At 36.2% G+C, this 15,819-nt stretch overlaps 1 protein-coding gene across 14 annotated transcripts in view; it reads right to left on the bottom strand.

The window, feature by feature from the left end:
- LTBP1 (latent transforming growth factor beta binding protein 1) overlaps positions 1-15,819 on the bottom strand; it is a 184,451-nt gene that overhangs the window by 62,072 nt on the left and 106,560 nt on the right. For 10 of the 14 annotated variants that reach the window (XM_012572450.5, XM_030268501.4, XM_030268499.4 and 7 more), the window contains 3 exons: positions 5,473-5,595; positions 3,786-3,953; positions 676-909 (listed from right to left, as the gene is read on the bottom strand). In XM_012572450.5, coding sequence (XP_012427904.5) covers positions 676-909; positions 3,786-3,953; positions 5,473-5,595 — 525 coding nt within the window. The remainder of the gene's footprint in view (positions 1-675; positions 910-3,785; positions 3,954-5,472; positions 5,596-15,819) is intronic. The other 4 variants (XM_030268503.4, XM_041715276.2, XM_030268505.4 and 1 more) reach the window with 2 other exon arrangements.

The raw sequence follows: 15,819 nt of genomic DNA, 5'->3' as shown, positions 1-15,819 counted from the left end.
CTAATGTTTATTTACTCAGTGTTCAGCTCCCTTCTAGATTTCTTAATTGTTTACCTGCTTCCTCAGAAACAATTTGACAAGCACATAGGTTAACTCACTGATGAAACCTTTTCAATTCCTTCCAAAGGATATCAACATCTGTAAACACTTTAAAGGTAAACTAATGTCATAGTGATATATAATTTGCCACTAACAAATCTGCAAGGATTTATTGTAGAAAAACAAAATCAAGTTTTAAATTTTCTTTAGACAAATAAGAGTGGTTTGGGGTTTTTTTTCCCCCACAAATATGACCTTTTATCTGGGAAGGAGTGGTAGGAATTTCATATAAATTCTTATTTTCCATTGCAGCTTTCCTTTTTAGAATTCATATATATATATATTGTTTTTTTTTTTTTAGAAAGTCTTACAACAAATATGTACTATTTCTGATCATAAAAATTATTGAGATTAAAGCAGTCTCGTTCTCTCTCCATGGTCTCAGCATCTGGCAGGACCTACCCACAACCTGTGAGAAGTAACTCCCGTGATGCAACACACTGGGCATCATGGAATGTTCTGCTGTGGGGAGTGGTGCCTCTCGGTCCTGCACTGTCCCCAGTTGCCATGCAAAGACACAAACCATGGAAGATACATGCACAGAAACAGAGAAAGACTAAATTTCCCCACTCTCACCTTCTTTTACAGCCATCTCAGTCTCACTTTTCTGTGAGAAGGTCAGTGCCTCCACTGGCTCTTCCTTTGCTGGGAGAGGTGGAGGAGAAGTACCTTTAGCAACAGGCTGAGTAATCGGGGTCTTGCCAATGGCAGGTGGCTGTACTCTAACTGCAGGGTGATGATATAGCTTGTTTCTGTGAGGGCCAGAAACCGTATAACCCATTCCACCAGGGCAGATATCCTTAAAAGCAGCTAGATTTGGGATGGGAAAATATTCCTTTTAGGAGTCTAAAAGTGCAATATGTTGACATAGTGGAAAATATAATGACTACCACTAAGAATTTTAATCTCAAATTGTATATACAGATTCACAAAAACTTCTTAAATAGAAGCTATGCATAGCATGATAATACGACTGAGCATTTTCCCAAAAGCATGTTCTGGCAGTTTTTCCCAGGAGGTTTTCACTCCAGTTTACCATTTTTCTTAGTTATGCTTTTCTGTCAATATATCAAGATTATTTTTTAATTAATCCCCTTCAAACAGTATATCTGTGTATTAATTCAAATGTGCAAATAGTCTTTAACATCTATACTGCATAATGAATGAAGATTACTACTGCTATCATTTTCTTTTTTGTAGAAATCAAAGGGAAAAAGCTCACAAGTCCTCTACTATAGAAGCGGAATACTATCAACCAGTATCCACATTGATCCAAAAGATCCCACCTGACTACATCAGAAGCCTCATACCAGTCCAGATCCAAATTCCACTGAATTGAAAAAGGCTGGCTAAAAACAAGATGGGGATCATAAGAAGCCAAATCACTACTGGAGGAGAGGGGAAATAACCTTCTTTATAAAGCTGCTACAGAAAAAGTTAATTAAAGTCAGGCAACAGCACCTGCTCTATCTCTACATCTGCTCTATATGAGCATCGTGTTTTGCAGTTCTATTGGAAGAGTAAAAGGAGAAAGAAACACAAGTCAGTCTTCCTCCCCATCAAAGGGAATAGTTATACTCCTGTCAGGGTCAGGGAGACCTTTAGGAGTCTTGAGGGGGCAGTGCTTCATTGTCCTTATTGCTCTAGGTAAAGACATGTTGGGATGAAACAAAAAAGATTTAATCTCCCGTGTGGGAATTCTTATGGCTGCCTGAGGAATGAGCCAAGTGGGACATTGGTAAGTTCACAAATTCTGCTTTGAACACATCAGGGTTTTAAAATGAATTCGCATCTAAAATAAAAGCACAAAGCACTAGCTAAAAGCACTCTATAGATGAGTTAAACTATACATTAATCATAGGATGCATTACCTGCAAAATATGTTCTGATGGTGTCTTAGTAATAGAAAATATGAAGGGACAAACTAATTAAATTGAGTGGATTCAGAATAAGGAAATACTTTTTTGCTGGGACAACAAATATCAGAACTTGCCATTAAAGCACCCAACTACTGAGCGTGGCAATTCTGGTCAAAGGAATAAGACAAAAAATTTGATGTCTGTCTCTTCAGATGCATACTTAGGACATAGGAAATCTTGCTTCAGGTCATATTCTCTCAAATGAAAAATAGAAATGTGAGCCTTATTCTACCACAGCTCTGATAAGAGCTCTCAACACCCGGGCATACAAATGTGGTCTCTAAGTGTCTCTTTAGGAGATGGTTTACTTTGTACGAATATTTTAGAAGCTTTTTATTTTAGTGGCTTTTATACTAACATGGGATGCTGCAGTAAATACATTACCCCCTTCTGGAGTATCCCACTTTCACACATTTTTCACAGAAAACTCTGAAACTTTATGAATTTAACCTGTTACAGAAAGGAACACGGTTTTAAATCATGCAAGTACTCATTAAATGGGAAAAGCTCATCAGAATTTTCTACAAACAGATTTTCTCTCTAAAGTCTTTCCATTAAGAAAAAAAAATTCACTAAAATAACCAATTCCATATGGCACTCGATATATTTTTGTGACTATATAGTAGTCAACATAAGGATGCATTCTGTGCTCCACTATACACACTATTGGGCATAAAGCCTCATGCAATATTCTCACAGATGTAAGACACCTGCACTTAAATTGCAAGTCATCTCATGAGAATAGTTTTTTTTTTCCTCCATTAAAAAGCCATAGAAATATTACTTATCCAAAAGTGAACTGGTGTTTTAAAATCCTTATCAATTATCTAGTGACCCAATGGTCATGAAGAAAACAGTGGCTTTAGAAATCTATTGAAATGCTCAAAATTGTTGGTCACTTTCATTTCTGTAAGTGAAACTTCAGAAAGTAAGGAATCTGCTCATCATATCTCACAATAACTCTGATCGTAGCTGTGGATTTCCAAAAGCAGCTAGCTGGTTTGAAAATGTAAATCTTTACAAAATACTTCAGAGAAATACATGACCTGTATCACGACAGTGACATCTGCAGCAGCAGCTTCAAGTAAGCACAGTGGATTGTCACTACAAATACCTGAGATAAAATACTCAAGAGACTGGACATCATGTATATTAAAACAAGCAATGATGCTTCTAAAACAGATTATTTTGACCATACATTTGGAAAAAACCATAATATTAAATTGATTTTCGTTAAAGACTCCATGGGCATTTAAGTTTTAAGTAACATCAGGGAGTAAAAAATACTTGAAAACTAGCAATCGGTATCTATAATATGTGGTATCTTAATCAATAACCAGCCAAAGTGAGAGTGGTGACCAAACAGGCTGATATTTTTAAACTCCTTATATATTTAAATAACAGCAGAACTCCAAGGGAACATTCATAACACAAGAGAGCTTTATGTGTCAAGTAAGGAATAGCATATTCCTCAAAATGGATGGTAAAGATATGAAGGAAGGTGAGAAAGCCGAGATGTTACCATGCATATCCTACTAACTACTTGTAATTCAAACTACATCCCATGTTGCTCTGTAACTGAATTCTCAAAAGCTGCCATTGTTTCACCAGAGCATTTAACAATTGCAGAGTATTAACTACATTTTGGGTTACTTTTCCTCTATCTGAAGTATATACTCTGTGGTTGTTTTGTTTTTTTTTAAAAGCACACGTAACAAACTAGGGGGCAGGGGCCAAGAGCTTGTATTTTTAGTGGGAAGTTCTTACCTGTTCCTGGCAGTGGACACTTCTCACAGTGTGGGCCCCAGGCTTTGCCAACACTGCAACAGCAAAGCTGCTTGCTGAGCTGCACAGAAAGAGGATGCATGCACTGCTTTCCTGCACTAACAAACCGGTAGCAGGGTCCTTTCTCTTCAGCAACTACAGGGTTATCAGCTGCAATGAAAGTGGAAGAGAGGATGGTACTGTTCACATGAAAAGCAAAACAGAGAAACACCACTAGATTTCCAACACCACTTAAACAGATCAATATTCTGTCAGCAGAAGTTTTATTTCAAACACCTATCTCAGATGAGAATCACAACATTAAAAATTCTTCTTTTGCATCAAACACTCCAGATTACTCTAGATCAAGGATAAGAAGTATTTGAAAGAAAGAAAAACCAACAAAAAGTAAATTCAAAACCAGCGATTGCCATGCTGTCACACTAAAGAGTGAGAAACATCTCTCTCACTTGCACACAGCTTCTGAAGACGAGCCACTGGCACTACACAGTTGTGTCAAGTTGTAAAGCCAAAGCAATGTCTATCTATAAGTAAGCTAAATCAGTAAATCTGCAAAAGCTTTAAGTATCATACATGACATTTTTTTTCATAAAAGAGTACATATTTACATTTTGCTGTGCTTAGTTTTAATGTGGAAGAGCCATGAGCTATGATTAGTATGAGGTAACAGAAAGCTAAGGTCCATCCAGCTTTCTAATTCATGCATCTACATTAACATACAGTTAACAATTCTGCGTAACATGTTCACATAACTCAAAAAAGGCAGATACCTGATTTTCAACATGACATGTAAAAGCAAAACCAAAACCCAACAACCAACTCCTTTCTTCTGGTATTCAACTGCAAAGCAGTAGGAAGTTCTTCAAACCGCTGAGAAGCTCTCTCAGCAATTGAGTGTCATTAACTAGTAGCATAAGATAGTTGAGCTAGGAAAAAAAAACAACTCACCCCTGACTTGAGACTATATTTTATAAATTTAAAGATAGCTCAGAGAAAGAACATAGTATTATAGCTACTTTTCACTTGTACATATTCTTCACCAAAAAAAAAAAAAAGAAAAATTTAATTGTTCCCTACGTTGTCTTTTCTTCTTGCAGACATCATCGACTGTAACCAAAGTAAAAGCTAACTAATAGAGGGAAATATTTGCATTCATGTCATTCACAACATTTCTTTCTCCTAATTATCTCTTAATTTTCAAATCTTCTTAATAAAAAGGAAAATGTGCCAAAGACCATCCTGGGCTATATCTTTATTAATGGAAACAACCCAGATCAAAGCTGCAGAGGTGGAAAAGGGGAGAGCATGATACAAAGATGATTTTGGCTGAGACTAGCAGAGAGGAGTAGAAGAAAAAAGTGGAAACTCCAGGCTACTGAAAAATGTACATGGGAGCTGGAGATGGCCTTAAAAGATTTGGTGACAAGAAAATCAGGAAAAGACAGAAAGGATCCCGGGCAGCCACCAGTGGAGATCAAGGTTTCCAGGACAAAGAAACCGAAAAGAGGCAGGAGCATTGAGACTAAGTAAATAAAGTGAATAAACTGAGAATATGAGTTGGGGACAGAAAAAGGAAGGTGACAGATGAGAATAGTTGGGGCCAGTCAAATCTTCATCTGAAATGTAACTAATTATCTAATTTGGTACTTTGACTAGCAGTATTACTTACGTATGCATCTTGAGAGGGTAGGATCTGGAACAAATCCCATTTTGCAGGTACATCTGTAGCTGCCCATGGTATTCAAGCACTCACCATTAGGGCATACTCCCTGTAACTGACACTCATTGATATCTGTGAGAAAATTGAAAAAAATCAGATGCTGAAACATGTACTAATATTTCTCTTTCTTCAGAAGTTCTCTCATTTTTTAAAAATATATGAAGGATAACTGTTACAAGTTAACACTCTAATCAACACTTTTCCCTATACAGACATGTGATTTATAACCTTTTAAAACATTGCTGAGAACATAACAGAAACATAATTATATTTATACATCATTCTTAAGTACTCTGAATTAGAAAAACAAATACACTTTGAGAGGCTTATCAACCCATCTTCTCCTGACTAGATGATTGCTTGTACAACTCAACACAGCTCACAAGAACATTCAAAGAGACAAGTTTTCACCAATCTAATATATTTTACAAAGGGTAGAACACTGCTTGCCACACTTAATAGAGTTTTTTATTAGTATTTATATTTAAGAGTGTTCAATGGTCCATTATGCTGAAAGAAAAGCAATGCAAAAACATCATCTGTAGCCCAAATGCTATTAGAGAGTGTCCAAAGGACGACCATGAGGATGGTGGAGGACCTTGAGAAGCCGTATGAAGAGCAGCTGAGGCCATTTGGTCTGTTCAGCCTGGAGGAGACTGAGGGGAGACCTCACTGCAGCTACAGCTTCCTCATGGGGGAAGGGGAGGGGCAGAGACCGATTTCTGCTCTGTGATGATCAGTGACAGCACCCAAGGGAATGGCCTGAAGTTGTGTCAGGGGAGGTTTAGGTTGGATATTAGGAAAAGGTTCTTCACCCCACAGGGTTTATTACTGGAACAGCTCCCCAGGGAAGTGGTCACTGCACCAGCCTGACAGAGTTCAAGAAGTGTTTGGACAACACTCTTAGGCACCAGGTGTGATTCCTGGGAATGGTGCTGTGCAGGGCCAGGAGTTGGAATCTCTGACCGTTGTGGGTCCCTTCCACCTCTGCATGTTCTGCGATTCTGTGAACTGCTTTAATAAAGTTTACTAGGCCACCTGTGCAAGTGTTGCTTTCAGGGTCTGACTGAAAAATCCTCCCATTCCCCAAGCATTGGGCCTCAGGTCTATATCACATTCATGGTTGCATTTGCAGTTCACTTACTCTTAAAACAGGACCTTTCTAGTAATCATCTGGATACCATCTGTAACTCAGTCAGCCAAACTAGGTTTTTATTTCAGGGGACAGCAACAACATAGTTTTCATTGATAATCCAAACATCAAAAAAGTAAAAAAAAAATTAAATTAAAAAATCCTCTAATTTATAATTATCTGTGTCATAAATTGCGGTCTCTTCTTTCAGAAAAAATTGAGAGAGTAGATTGAAACAGACCTACATTAAAATATTTAAATATATTATTTTCCATCAGACTTTTCCTTCCTCCCTTAAGGCTAGGAAAAATCACCTACTTGCTGGGTAAACAAACTTCATGTAGAAGTTAGAAATTTCATTTAGCTAAAATATAGAATATTTATTATCTTTCCTTTTAGCTTTTATAATACCAACCTCATGATATTTGACCTCATTGTATGTTGCTTCCTAACTCAATACCATCACTAAGTGTAAGAGGTTGAATATACAAAATGTAACAGATGTGCCAAAGTTTTCATTTGGAAACCTATAGAAAGATTCTTTCTTCATTTTTCTCCATTAGTTTGGCTACCTGTCCCATGACACAAGAGTGCACAGTACAGCAGACTCTGGAAGTTGCCGTATCAGGCACATTTTTTTCCTAAATACTGTGTTGAGCTTATCCCTCAGCTCTTCCAGTGCTATACCTAATATAATATCTTGACACCACCTGGATAAACTTCACTTCTATGCACTTAGCTGCATATGACAAGCAGTAATAATTTATATCCTAGAACTTTGGATGAAATGTGATGAAAACCACATGAATTACAAAGGATCAGCTCTGCCTCAAAGGAATTTTCAAGTGAAATTCCCAGACTATATGACTTTCTGACCTCAGAGGGAGTGGACTATTTAAAGAGGAGAATGGTATAAGAAAAGAGCAGAAAAAGCTGCTGAAATATTTTTGTACAGCAGTCTACTTTTTGTCCTGTCCAATGTTTAAGCAGGATGACATCCCATATAAGAACAGGAGGATCTTATATAAGGATTGCATTAATACAGAATATTTATAAAACTAGACATTTTCAGATGCACTTGAATTTTATGAAGTTTCTTCATCAGACTAGGTTCTTTTACCCTGAAATCTCAAAATGTGATCGAAGGCATCGACATCAGTCCCAACTGATCCCAGAAGGAAGATTATCACTACTTCAATACCATTATAATTTGTGAGCATTGGAGAAATGAACTTAAATCTTAAAAGTTAGCAAACTAAAGACATTATTGAAACATCCCTAAATAGAAACACAGGATGCTGCTGTAAAGTTGTTGGGAGGAAAGGACATATTACTAATGTTCTATTTTCTAAAATTAGGCTCAACTAGGACCTGGTGGAAAAAAAGACTCTGAAATATCAAGAAGCTAATACAAAGAAAATACTGGAACACTCAAGAACCCTCTGTTGAATTTTCTATCTGTTGGCAATTTGGGTTGTCAGATCAGTCTTCAAATGCTAAACCACAGAATGATTTTACTTGCTTTGATAAAGCATTTTCTCTGATGCCAGAAATAAGCTAGAGGAAGACACAGTATCCTTTACTCTGAGTACAGCAAAAATGTCATTATCTGGGTTCATTTCAAAATGAAAATCCCCAACACAATTACACAAATCACACATACACTTATGAACGAAAACGACATACAGATTTTGGAGGAAGAGGAAAAACACAGGAGAAATTGATACACATAATGAAAATAATTTCTCTACTTCCTACATTGCAATACCCAGACATTTTTAAACAACTTTCTCCCTTTCCAAATTCTCAGTATATGTTTTTCTTTAAAGGAAAATTAACGTATATGACTGCAGGAAAATGGAAGATAAATGCCAAGCGATACACATAATGTATCAATTTTTTAATGACTTTTTCTGGAATTCAAATTAGCAGAAATGCTTTTTCTAATGAAAACAACTTTTTTTTTACATCAGCAAAGAAAACAGCTTATTTTAAATAATGACAATTTGACTTAGATTTTTCAATTCTTATTTTCAGTAAAAAGACTAAGTCTCTTGTTTGTTAATCATTAAAATACACTGCTATTTACATATATGTCAGCATGAATGGATGGCACTTTTTCTTTCTATCTAGGAGAATAATTCCACCCTTCTATATGTTTTTAAGCAAGATAAGTAATTACATGGCTTAACATAAGTGCATTTGTATTTTCAATGTTAAAAATTATTAGTGATGCATTCTTCACTTTACTCATTTGTGTCCACCTTCATTTAAAGGAATGTTAAGAAACCTATATATGGACAGACTTTATTATTTGAATATTAGAAGTACGAATGTCTCAAGGCATTATTTCCTGGAGTGGCTGGTTTGTGGATACATGAGATTTTCCTATAATTAAGAATACACAATCATCCTTTTTTCCAAATGATTCAACTATTCTGCAGGAAACATTCACAGATGCTGTCATTATTGCCTCCGTATTCAATCTCTTTACAGATAAACTATTCTTGTATGTCTTGTACTAAAAACATAATTCCCCACTCACATGAGCTCTGCTATTGCTATTTAGTGTGGGCACTGCTACATTTAAGAACCAGCTCATACATATGTAAATATCAACTAACATTTCTTCTAGAGTTACTGATAAAGACATTAATTTTTCTAAATTTGTCCAATTTTTTAAAGTTAACTTCATCGTGCATGTTCCAGTGCCTCTGCATAACTTAATTACAGTGTATTTTAATGCCTCTTTTCCTGGTCATGTCTTCTCAATGAGCTCATAGAATAACTGAGCTGATGCTCTATACTGAATTACACAAGCTCATCTAGGGATTCCACAGAAACAAGCCAGAAGCCGATAAACAAAAAACCAAAATACCTCTCATTTTCAAAAGAAACATATATACACATAGGAATAGTGTTTATTTAACAACTTGAGCAGAAAAAAAAATTCCCTCCCAGATTTACTACCTACTTCACTTCAGGCTGTGATAAAAGGCCACCTATCCAAACTGTTTCCTATCACCTGCCAGCCTGCCCAGCTGTGCAAATTGCATTGGAATCAACTTGTTCAAGCAGCTTGAATGGAAATCTGATTCAAGATTAGCAGACTTTTTTTTTAGCCCTCTAATTCTTGTATATGGACATTAAAAATATTTCAATTTTACATTAGATTAGGAATAAGAATTAATTTCCTCCATTGTAAAAACTAGAGAAAAATGTCTAAATTACATTTTTTGCAGAAGCACAAACTGATGGCATGCTTGAGGAGTAATTTGATTAAGTGCCTTCATCTACACAGAGAAAATACTAAGGGGCCAGGTAGCAGTACTATAAAACCACACATATGCAAATAAAGCTTTCTGAAGACCAACTCAATATAGACTTTCAGTTTTTGAGAAAAGAAATGTAGATCCATTGGTAAAAAGCCTCTGTACCAGTGATACAAAAACTAGAGAATTCAAACAAGGAGATATTCCACACAGCACCTCACATGGCTCCATAATGAGCTCTTACAATAAGCACTGTCATTTATAATTTATACAGAACTGGTAAGTAAATCATTGACTTTTTAACAGTTGGTGTTTGATAATATGAATGACTTGACTCTTTCTCAATGGTAATAAATGGGAATAATCCCACTGGCATGAAAGAAGCACTGTCAATTCTGTGTTGACTGACAGCCTGACCCTTGGTTGTTACCCTTCTGTATTATCCATGCTAAATATGTGGAACTGGTCCTTGGCACACTGTGTCCCTGGATTCAGTAGTCCATCCCCATGGAAGTCTGACTCATCATTACAATCAGTTGAGATGGCAGTGGAAGCCAAATGCCATCCCAGTGGCCCTGTTGGCGACTCTTCTCTCACAAGTTCACCCAAATACACAGAGGCTTTGTCACAACCAGGGTCTTAACAGTGATGCTGCAGCCCAGATGAGTCTGCTGTGACTCAGCTCCTCCTGTAACCTTTTCTAAGCATAGCTTGATACATGCTGAGGTCAGCCACCATGCTCTCCAGAGCCACCACCGTGCTCTCAGCTTCAAATAACCCAAACACTGTAACTAAACTTCTGCTAATCTGTCCCACTAAGGAGAATTTAAAACAGGCTCTCTTAACAACAACAGTTGGTGTTTGATACCTTCCCACATATTTCTATAGGTCTTCTGGGTGTTAGGTCAGCCTGCTCTCAGAAAATGCAATGTGTTAATGACGCACTGCCACTGAATTTCCTGGTGAAAAAAAGCAAGGTGTAACAGCCATTTTCTAACTGCACGCCTGTCTGCTTATGTGGAGAGTACAACTATGAGCACAGTACGATCTTCATGAATTAAAAAACTCCAACAAGAAAAAAATAACCCTCAAAACCAACCAAGCAAAGCAGGAAGGTGGGAACAATATAAGATGGTGTTCATTTAAACAAGTAAGCACACAGTATCATTGAACTTGTTATAAACCATGTTAATTATATAGCTTTACGAAGGCAAAACCAAGTTTTCTTTTTGTTATCTGACTTACCAATTCATGTTCATCTTTTGTCTTCTAAGAACTTTACATCCATCATTAGAAGATAAAATATGAAAATGAATTGGTAAGTCAGATAACAAAAAGAAAATTTATTTTGCTCATGTTTTTTTCTTCTTGCTTTCTATGAATGTTCACAAGGAAATTTTAATTGGATTTTTGTCCAGTGTAAGGCAATCGTCAAGATTTCATATTAGAAATCTCCCAAAGCACTTTACTAGAATCTTGGTCCACATATATTTAACACAATCAGATGTTTTTACTCATGACCACACATAGACATTTGCATGGGCTGAGTATCACACTACTAAACTAAATTTCGTTCAGTCTAAGTGCAGGCAACAGCAGTTAATATCACCTATTTTCTTCTAATAACTGCAATTTAGAGAAGGACTGAACACTCCAGAAGAAATAAAAAATGCAGGAAGCTTCTGAAAAACAACCTAACTCTTATCTGTTACACTTTTCTAAACAGCTCTTGCTTGCCTAAAGATCAAAACCCCCAGTGGTTTTTCAAATCTCCCCCTGTAGTTCCTCAAGTACGGATTTACTCGTTCAACTGTCTTACATACACGATGACTGAAAAAGAAATGCATCAACCAAGACTTCAAATTCTGTCCTAAGGTACTTAAATTTCAGTGACAAACATTTTCACACCTAATGGAAGGTCTCCCTCTTGCTAATGTAAAGGTATTTATGTTCAGAAAAGTACAATCTCTGTCTCAACTGAATGACAAAGCACAGAACTCTGTGCTGGAGGGGAGGACATGCTGCAGAAGGTCTCAACTTCTAATATTCTGCTTGCATTCTCCAATTCTACACTGGCTTTTAAATTAGATTAAAACAGTGCTTGTGACTGCATTATCTACTGTTCAACAGTACTTTGGTTCTTTACTGGAAACCTACAAGCAAGTTCTCTCACATTTCCTTGAGCTATGTTATACCTAATTCAATCACATCCAGGAAGTGAATCATTTCAGCTTTATTCCAGGATTAATGACATTTAACACAGCCTGAGTATCCTTTATCCAAGAATAACAAACCATGCTAAGTGTAAACATCCAATCCTAGGAAAAATTCCTGTGCCTGCTTAAAATGAGATCTGTACCTGTCACTTACTGTTTTAAAGAATATGCTTTACTTGGTTACTGTAAAACATGCAGTTATTTACTACAACATTAACCTCTTTTAATTTCCCCTTTTACTGAAATACCAAGCAAATATGGAAATGCCTTACAGCCTGCTTCTGTTCTACACGTTAACAGGCCAATACAGCCTGAAGGTGATGGCTGCTACAGCCAAGCAAAGTAGTGCAGAAGGACTGCTGATCAGCAGAGAGCTGCTCTGCTACAGAGCACACTACAAAAGCTGATGGTTGGAGTATCAGCTCTGCAGCGTTACCCTTTGGCAGCTTCCAGCTGTAAGGCTATTTAGGAAGAGAAGTTCACTGTGTTTTGGCTGTGTTAGCCATTACAACAGCTCCTTAGACCACCCAGGCCCAGCTGGCCTAATGCAGAAATGCTGGGGTGGTGTAAAGCTGTCTTCTCTGCCTCCAGACTAGTCAGTCATTCGGACACATGGAGCAAAGCCACTGCCCACCCTTTTTGGATAGTGAGCAATGCCCATATTTGGTTAGAGAATGCAGGAATTTGAAACATTCCTATAAAATTAAATTAATTCTTTCATTTACAGCCTTAGCACATTGAATTTGTGCTTATCAAAATCACTGCTGCTTGGAAATCTTAACTATATTTACAACCGAATGTACATGTTTATTATTTTGTTCCGCAATCTTCTGATATTACATTATTTAAATCTATCTATTCATTTTAAAGAAAACATTTTTACTCAAGAAAAGCAGTCTATGAATTCAAAAAGGTCAGGGGTTACTGCAAGAATTTTGAACAAAGTAAACACAAAAAAATAGCCTTTATTTTTTGAAAGAGACCACTGCTACTATTGATATAAACAATGCAGTCAAATTTCTTTTCAGGAGAATTGACAGCTTGGAAAGGATAGGTTCCACTATCAAAATGGGACTGAGGTTTGATTTTATTACTATTTTATGCTGAAGTAACTAAAAAAGGCATTTAACATTCTTCAGACTTGTTTACGAAAATTTTAAGTGATTTAGTATAAATTAAAAAAATAATGCCTCTTCTGAAACAATAGATCTCTCTTGTATCATTGAGTTTGCCATTTGGTAGGTAATTTTTGATTACATGAATGAATATCACTCTAAAAACAATGAACAAGTCCAGTTTTCGAAGTCACATTACATGCATTAGAAGAAAACAACATATAATTTTACCATTTTTAATAAAACACATAACAAGGCATGAAAAACTAAATATGCAACCACTTTCAGCTAAGACAGTCATGATATCCAGAAGGTTCTTATAAAATTTGGACGAAGAATAGGAACTTCTAAAAGTAAGGATTTCTAGTCAGACCACCACAGCCCTGGTAACATCACGGAACTATTCAGAATAAACTTATGGCTAGAGACTGCATCCCATCTTACCCCCTTGGTCCCAAGGGGCTGGTGCTGGAGGACACCTGTTTTAAGCAATCTCAGTAGCTGACTACAGGCCTAAGCACTGTGGAAAGATACATTTCTGAAGGGGGACTTCTACAGTTAGCTCTGAAATCCTACCTCTATGTTTATCTAAAACTGACTGACTTTGTTTAAATTACTAAGTAATAAAACCAAATGGAAAATATTTGTCCCATTCTGATGCAAAGAGAACAACTTGCCTTTCAATAAGACCCACGCACCCTTAAAACACTTTGCTGTATTTAAGCAAAGAAAGCTGTCTAGATCAATTATATACTAAGTCAAATTTGCCAAAGTATTTAGGCAACTTCTTAATTAAAAATGACCTAGTGGTCAGTCATTAAATGTTATTTAGTAATATGTGACTTGATAGATGTTTTCATGCTGTAAGTGCTTTAATATGCATAATAAATCATGCTGTAAATTTAGACTGCAACATTTAATTTATGTCAATTGTGAAAATTTGATACATTCTGGTAAGTTAAATACTAGGCTTCACTGCAAGTGCCATCTGTCTGACCTCCAAATCGACTCAATATGCAGGCATCAGATTTTATTCTCCTTATGAAAATCAATTATAATCAATTACCTATTAACACCATAGAAAATACCTTTCCAACTGTTTCTGCTATAGCTACATTAACCACTATTAATATCCTCTAAGAAAAATACAATGTCCAGATTTAACTGCCTCCATTATAGTTGACTGTTTCAATAATAACTTTATTAGTGGGAATGAGAGGTAAAAGAAACAAAACCCAAGGCTTTCTTGCTAAATAGACTATTCCAATGTTTTTTTAAAATCACAGAAAAACCAGTTGCTTATTCTAAGAAATGACCCACTGATTTCTGTGAGCTAGCAGAATAGCAGCAGAGGAAATCAGTCCAACTAGCTTTGTGCTTTTGCATGGAATTTACCAGAATGCAAGTTTGCAGAGCCACACTTCTCAAACACATAATCAGCGTCCAAACAGCAACCCAGCCCAGTTTCTGGAGATATATTTATTTCTTACTATGATCATTACAAAAGAATTTCTTTGAAAGACGGTTGTTGTTTTAGTGACTAACATTAAACAACATTTCTTATTAATGAAGCTCTTTTATTACTTAAAAGGAGTAAAATAAATATGCAACATGCAGAGAAAACAAATGTATTACTGAATTTCAGGGACAAATGTAGGAGGGAAGAATACACCTTCAAAATTTATCTTAAATCATGATGAAGCAAAGGGAAAAGTGCTCCAAGGCCCCCGAGCATTGATTTTAGAATTTGATCTACCAACATTCAAGTAACTAGTTTCTGCAAGCTCATAAACATTTAATTTTAAGAATATAGGCACTTTCCAAGAACTTCCATGCACTTTTTACTTCATTGCAAAACAACAAGCGTTCAGGTATTTTTCCAGTTCTTCAAGATAAGATTTCTAAAGTGTTCCGTTGGCAATATGCTAAGTTTCCTGGAAAATGAATCAAACCTTTTCACCAGCTGTTTTTTCCATTCTATTTCAGTTTTCCAAGAAAATCATTAGCAGACTAAGGAAACAGTAAGTATAAATTTAAGTAGGGAACCAGAAATTAGCTTTGTATGTGGATTCTAACAAAGAACTTGCAACACTGATAAGCTGTATTTTGTCTCTAATGACAACCTTAGGGCACCCATGTGTGTACATGTAATAAATCACCCCATTGAAAAGATAATTACTATGGGGGGAAAAGATTTCTTGATCGTAATTACACTAAACTGCTTGAATTAACATACCCACAGATGGTTCTTTGTGGTCCTACTTACACATTAGAGAGAAGAATGCTTGATTATATTAGTTCACTCACTTGAAAGGAAAAAAAAAAAGATCTAGTAATTATTCACACTAATATCCCTTAGCTGATGAAGCCTATGTAGACTTTTGACTGCAAAACCGAAGTAGAACAGGTTAATTAGGTTTTTAGGCCTGAGTTTTCAAAGGCAGTGAAAGTTGGACAACATCTAGGTGAAAAAAACCAATCTCTTTTAGCTGCAGGCAAGGATTCAGAAATATATCCCATTACTATTTGGTCTGGCATCTCTGGCCCTTTCTAAACACAAG

Source organism: Taeniopygia guttata, chromosome 3 (assembly GCF_048771995.1).
Source record: "Taeniopygia guttata chromosome 3, bTaeGut7.mat, whole genome shotgun sequence".
Taxonomy (NCBI): Eukaryota; Metazoa; Chordata; class Aves; order Passeriformes; family Estrildidae; genus Taeniopygia; species Taeniopygia guttata.
The sequence above is the reverse complement of the archived record's forward strand: the minus strand, read 5'-3'. Positions and strand labels throughout refer to the sequence as shown.